This window comes from Macrobrachium rosenbergii, chromosome 3, assembly GCF_040412425.1.
Source record: "Macrobrachium rosenbergii isolate ZJJX-2024 chromosome 3, ASM4041242v1, whole genome shotgun sequence".
Taxonomy (NCBI): domain Eukaryota; kingdom Metazoa; phylum Arthropoda; class Malacostraca; order Decapoda; family Palaemonidae; genus Macrobrachium; species Macrobrachium rosenbergii.
This window is the reverse complement of record NC_089743.1, coordinates 22087698-22093697: the sequence shown is the minus strand read 5'-3', so window position 1 is coordinate 22093697 and position 6000 is coordinate 22087698. Positions and strand designations below refer to the sequence as shown.

Below are 6000 nucleotides of genomic sequence, written 5' to 3'. Positions count from 1 at the left end.
ATATACAAATCACAAAATCATCTACATACATAATCCTTTACAATCGCGATTTTTTGTTTTTCTTCGCTTGACCAGTTCTTAGATTTTAGAATGTTGAAGAGAAATATCTCCTAACATATCACCAATTTATTCTAGCCGGTCAAGTTTAGCTTCAACATCTTCCTTTACACGAACACAAGCATCTCAATCTGCTTCCAAATTCCCTGAAGTTCCATGTTCTTTACGGCGAGACATTCTGGCACTGAGTCAGCCTATCTCTCCAGCATTTAACAGGCTACATGTTATAAATGCGCAACTCTTTTCACAATCGTCTGGTCTCTTTTTCCTCCCATTCAGTTTTTATCTTAAGTAAACTTGTGGACGACGCCTTTTCAGCTAATCTCACCAGGCATTCCAACATTACTGAAATTCACCCAGGCTCTTTCTTTTTCTTCAACGCTTTTCAAAATTCAGTCGGTGACCTTTCCTGGGAGTCACGCATCACTTTCCCAGGAGGGTTCACCGTTCGTCTATTGCTCCTTCTGCAACAGTAAGAAATACACCGAGAAGCTAACCAGTTTTGTTTAAGTGAATGCAGTTACTTTACAATCATCAATGTACCCAGGCACTTTCAGAGCATTCTGTAGGGCACGAACTGTCTCGTCACTATCAGGTAAAGTTGGGGTATCAGTTGGTGTTGAATATCAATCACCATTAGGTGATTTTTTTAAAATCATTAAGTATCTCAAACTGCAACCCAAGTATCTCTAGATGCTGTTTTAAGTTACCACTAGTGGCAGTTCGTCGTTGGGAGAGTCGGTAGAGTTGTCGGCTAGCACTCGCTAAGCCCGAGTTAGTCTCCGACCGGCTAATGAAGAATTAGAGGAACTTATTTCTGGTGATAAAAATTCATTTCTGGCTATAATGTGGTTCGGATTCCACCATAAGCTGTAGGTCCCGTTGCTAGGTAACCAATTGGTTCTTAGCCACGTAAAATAAGTCTAATCCTTCGGGCCAGCCCTCTCGAGGAGAGCTGTTAATCAGCTCAGTGGTCTGGTAAAACTAAGGTATACTTAACTTTTTACCACTAGTGGATGTGCACACGCAAGCTTTTTCAACATACAGTACCTCTAGGTGGGTAAAGGCGCTGTTCATCAAGTCGGCAGCCAATTGAGTATCAGCGTGCAGAACCGTAAAAGTTAACTCAGAATTCGAAAATAGCCATTCTAAAGTAAGTTCCGCGCTTGCCCAAAAGGCTATTGTTTAAGAACGTACCCAAAACACCAAATTCAGTTTTTGCAGGCCAGACACTACCACGTGAACGGAAATCGCACTCAAGGTGGTTAAGCATAGCAAAGTAAAAATCATGAATCTTCGATATGTCATTGGTCGGCCACGTCTTTCTCCCTTCCACTGTGAACCGGACCACTTTCCAGCCTCCACTTCCCTTCCTCCCAAGCGCTCCTTTATTCAAGCACCGATGCTATGCTAGCCTATCCTTCTTCCATTTGCGGTTCTTACCTTGAATATCTGATCACAAATGCCATTTTATGCAAATGTCAATTCAAAGTCATCCAAAATCAAGAAGCGTTAATTTACAGCTTGAACTGTTTCAAAGACCAAAGAGAGACTTCAATTTCAATCGAATTCTTTTCTGTAAATGATACAGAGTAGTGAGAGAACAACTTTGTAATTTGCGACATTTCGCAAATATCTTGGAAAGACCAATTGCTTTCTGGTTTTTGAAAACCGATACAGAAGAATTTTAAAGTTTGTCTTTTTTTCAAGCTTGGGATTCTATCCATTTTCTTCGCTTGATACGAACCCACTCATTTATTTTAATGAGAAAAGAACATGAAACCAAAGATAAATAGAGCACACAGCAAAATGAACATTATATCTCGCATTATTCCCGAACCGATTACACTCACAATTCCACTACATACCATATTATCAGGACAAGCCGAGTTAAAAAAAAAAAAGATGTGGTTTAAAATCTGCAATCCATTCTCATTTTTATCATCAATATCACTGCTACGCAAACGATTCCTTGCACAGGCCTTACTCGACTCACATCGCTAATCTCCCAGGTTTCTTTCCAGCGAACACGACCCGAGTTCTATTGTTCTCTGATAATGTTTTTTCACTAGTCCGTTCTTTAATGCGCTCCAGACTATTTGCTCCTTTTTTATCGTTCGTTTTCTTTTTCCCAACTCCACGGGAGTTAACTAGATTTCTTCCATTTTATCCAGAGAGTAATTGTGAGCCTGAGTTTTACAAGGCAAGGAACAACCTTTGCAGAGAGAGAGAGAGAGAGAGAGAGAGAGAGAGAGAGAGAGAGAGAGAGAGAGAGAGAGAGCGTTTACAAACAATGCTAATTCACCGGCTTACGCCAGTGTTTTTTTGAGTTCAGTATCCTAGAGGTGTGTGAAACCGAGAGTACTTGTACACATTCAGGATTTGCAAGTCGGCGTAGCAAAAATAAATAGTTTAGAATAAGAAATCACTAAAATAAATCCACAAAATGCATTCAGTGATATGGTAAAAAACACGGACAGTTTATTTCATGAGGTGTTGTTGCTAACTCATACCGCTTTTAACTGTTGGTATATTCTAGGAAGCATAGATTTTAAGATTTCTTGATGGATAAACTGCAAATTTACAGTGCATATAAAAGCATAGTTTAGAGAGTTAGCTATTGACTTACAAGTTTTCTAAATATCCTGAACTATTCAAGCTCAAAAGGAAGCGACATGACTCCAAATTGTAAAGAAAATATCCCCAGATCCAAAACTCTGAGATTTTAATTCAACATCGATCTTCTCTCTTCGTAATTTAGTTCTCTACTGCTGCAGATGTTACACCAACTTCCTTCCCTGTGAATTGTGGCGTTTCCTGGGATAATTTTTTCCGTCATTTTTTCTTTTTTAATGTCACTGCAGTTTTCCAAGTTCAACCCATATGGAAAATGACGGTTGTCACTTGAAACACAACCATCAACTTCCTTTTCATTTTCCTCTATAAATCTCGATGTGGTTCCTTTAATCTTGTCCGAATTCAATGGGTAGTTTCTGAAGAGCATTTCTAAATTTCGTGGACCTTCTATGTCTCACTAATGTTTCATCACCTCGGAATCTTTTGTTGTTGACATCTCTTCGGAATTCTACAAAGTCTGGCATAAGACTATTAGTCGAACTCAGTCTTTATATCTTTACTCCTCCCGATAGCAAATTCATTTAATGTTTTATATGATCGATTCCTACCTACTGTAGTTAATGGTGCAATATTAGCTATACTCATATTTCTACTGGCGTTTCTCATGATTCTGCTGTGTCCCATTCACTTTTCTTCTTCATTATCACCGACCTTCTACGGTCTACTTTTTCCCCCAATTCATCCTATTACTGAACATTCAACCATCCATATGTCTTCTTCAATCACATCCACCCATCGAAAGTTGCTTACATCGCATCTCGAATCGCTCTTTCTTCGTTAATCAACTTCGGCGTCGCAAACACATCACTGAACGAGGATCCCATAAATGGACTATACTCGTATGTCGACAAAGTTCAGTACCTAATGGTTTTTTTTTTTACCTATTTCTCAGAATACTTCCTCTCCTATCGAGTAATTTTTATGATGTCTGCGGAAACTGTAAGCAAAAATTCTTAAGACTAATTCTGAGCGTTGAAGTCATTTCAGGTTTAACGTGAATTTAAAAAGACTTCAAAAATAATCTTATGGTTTAGATGCCGAAGTTTTTTTTCCTTCTCACTCACAAGCTTTCTGTTTCTCGTATCTACTATTCCTGCTTGGAATACTGCTCTCATATTTTTAACAGCTTTGTTCTCTGCCCAGTAAAATTGCTCAAGGCTGTTTCTTTAATCATTTGCTCTGCTCTTACCTCTGCTATTAATTGATTTTGGTCATTACTTTCTCTTTGATGTAGCTACTATTTTGGCAAATTTTTCGGTGCCCTGAGAGACAACGTCCCTCCTCGCTTAACAGTTATGATGCCAATTCCTACATTTTATTTGTAGAAAAAGGAATCCTCCAGTTAACTGGTTCACAGAATGCCTCTTTTCCTTCTAAGATTTGTATCTGTTTTCCAAGATTCCTATAATTTTCTGTCTTTCAAGAGATGGATCTACCTCATCTTTCGCAGTTACCCCTGGTTTCACATTTTTATTTTTTGTAGGTTTCGCTACTGGGCACTGGGTTGTATCCATGGGTCTTTGGATTAATATATATATGTATATATATACATATACTTTTTATATATACTTTACATATATAAAATATGAAAACAGCACAGTGAAGAAAAGCAACATCAGGAAAAAGGCAAAAAGAGGCAAGAACCCTGCAAAGAAAGACCGTGCTTCATACACCCTTGAGTACCCGTAAAATGCCATTGCCTGACGGCACTTACCTGCCATTAGCAAAATCCGGATGCTGCTCAATGACTTCCCAAACGGAGCGACGGGAACAAAGGGCGTTCTGTTTTGTTGGAGAAGTGGAGGCGTGGGAGGAGCCGTCGCAGAACTGAGTGACGTGAGGGAGATGGTGGAGATACATGAGGGAGGAAGTGACCTCGTCGTTGCCGCTGGCGCTGGCAGAGAAACGACAGGACGACTCCCGGTGGCTCTCGCAGTGAACCCTGGGGAGAGAGAAAGAGGGCCGGGGTTAGTCGTCAGCATTATTCCTTTGCAACAGAAACGATTTAAACGATTAACATGTGTACTTACTTTATTCTATGTTTTATACATTGTCCTAATGAACATTCTCAAACAAATATCTGTGCACAGACAATATACCTGCTTATAAAATCACATTTTTGCTTCTACTCACTCACACACACACACACATACACACAAACTTCTTAACCTAAGTGATGAAAAAACTGTATTTTGAAAATGGTCCGGAAATGAAGAGAATATAAAATGTATGAAGGAACAAACAAACCCAATAACTTCGAGTCCGCAACTACCACAGAGCAAGAGTATATACAGTATATATATATGTGTATATATATATATATATATATATATATATATATATATATATATATATATATATATATATATATATATATATAGAAACATAGAAACATGGAACTTGATAATTTTTTTTTTATTTTCAAGGCCGTGGACGAAAGAGCAGATGTCATATTACCGAAAAAGTCAGTATCTTGGAATTATTTGGAATTTATTGAGGGTTTCTGAACAATATAGTTGTATCATCTGCAAAGAACCAACAGAAAAATGAAATACAGCAGTATTTATGCAAAATCTACGAAAAATGGAATATAAGTTGACCAATCAGAAGTCCGAGATGGAGACTAGTGGAAATGCTGTCCCGAGCTGGTGACATCAACGGTTTTGGAGAAATGGTAATGGACACTGGACAAGGTGACAACGTGAGGGGCGGCGGGGCTTGGCAGCCGTCGGTTTGGATACGTTCTCCAAAATGTTCATCGGGGGCGTGGGCTGTTGCTTTCTTGTATGTACTGAGCTCCAAGGATACAGTGTCATCCTAGGTTTCCTTCATAATGTCCCCAGCTCAATCGTGAGTTAAAAGTTAAGTTCCTTAGTTTAACCAGACCACTGAGCTGATTAACAGATCTCCTAGAGAGGGCTGGCCCGAAGGATTTCACATTATAACGAGAAATGGCCCTCACGCGGGCCCACCAGAGTGCTAGCCTAGAACGATACCAAACCGTCCAATGAGGAACGCTCTCTCGTGAGACGGAGGCCATACGTATCTTGGTAGTGCCTCTGAATGGCGCCATCCTGAAGGAGGAAAATTACCGTCCTAGACAAAAGGAGTCCTGGTCATCACGATGCACGTGTCATTATGGGGTCTGTCTGTCACGTTTGTCCTTTGGAGTTCAGCTGGACGAGGGGCGACGTTGTTTTGAAGGAGAATGGAAGTCTTCATAGACTGGTATTTATATCACAGTTTATATGGTTTTATGGTTGTCACGGCACCGACGGAAGGAGGTGACTTGCAAAGATCTCTTTG

At 39.6% G+C, this 6000-nt stretch overlaps 1 protein-coding gene across 1 annotated transcript in view; it reads right to left on the bottom strand.

The window, feature by feature from the left end:
* LOC136853020 (calcium-activated chloride channel regulator 1-like) overlaps positions 1 to 6000 on the bottom strand; it is a 531777-nt gene that overhangs the window by 246770 nt on the left and 279007 nt on the right. The window contains exon 4 of the mRNA XM_067128177.1: positions 4409 to 4636. Within this exon, the coding sequence (XP_066984278.1) occupies positions 4409 to 4636 (228 nt within the window). The remainder of the gene's footprint in view (positions 1 to 4408; positions 4637 to 6000) is intronic.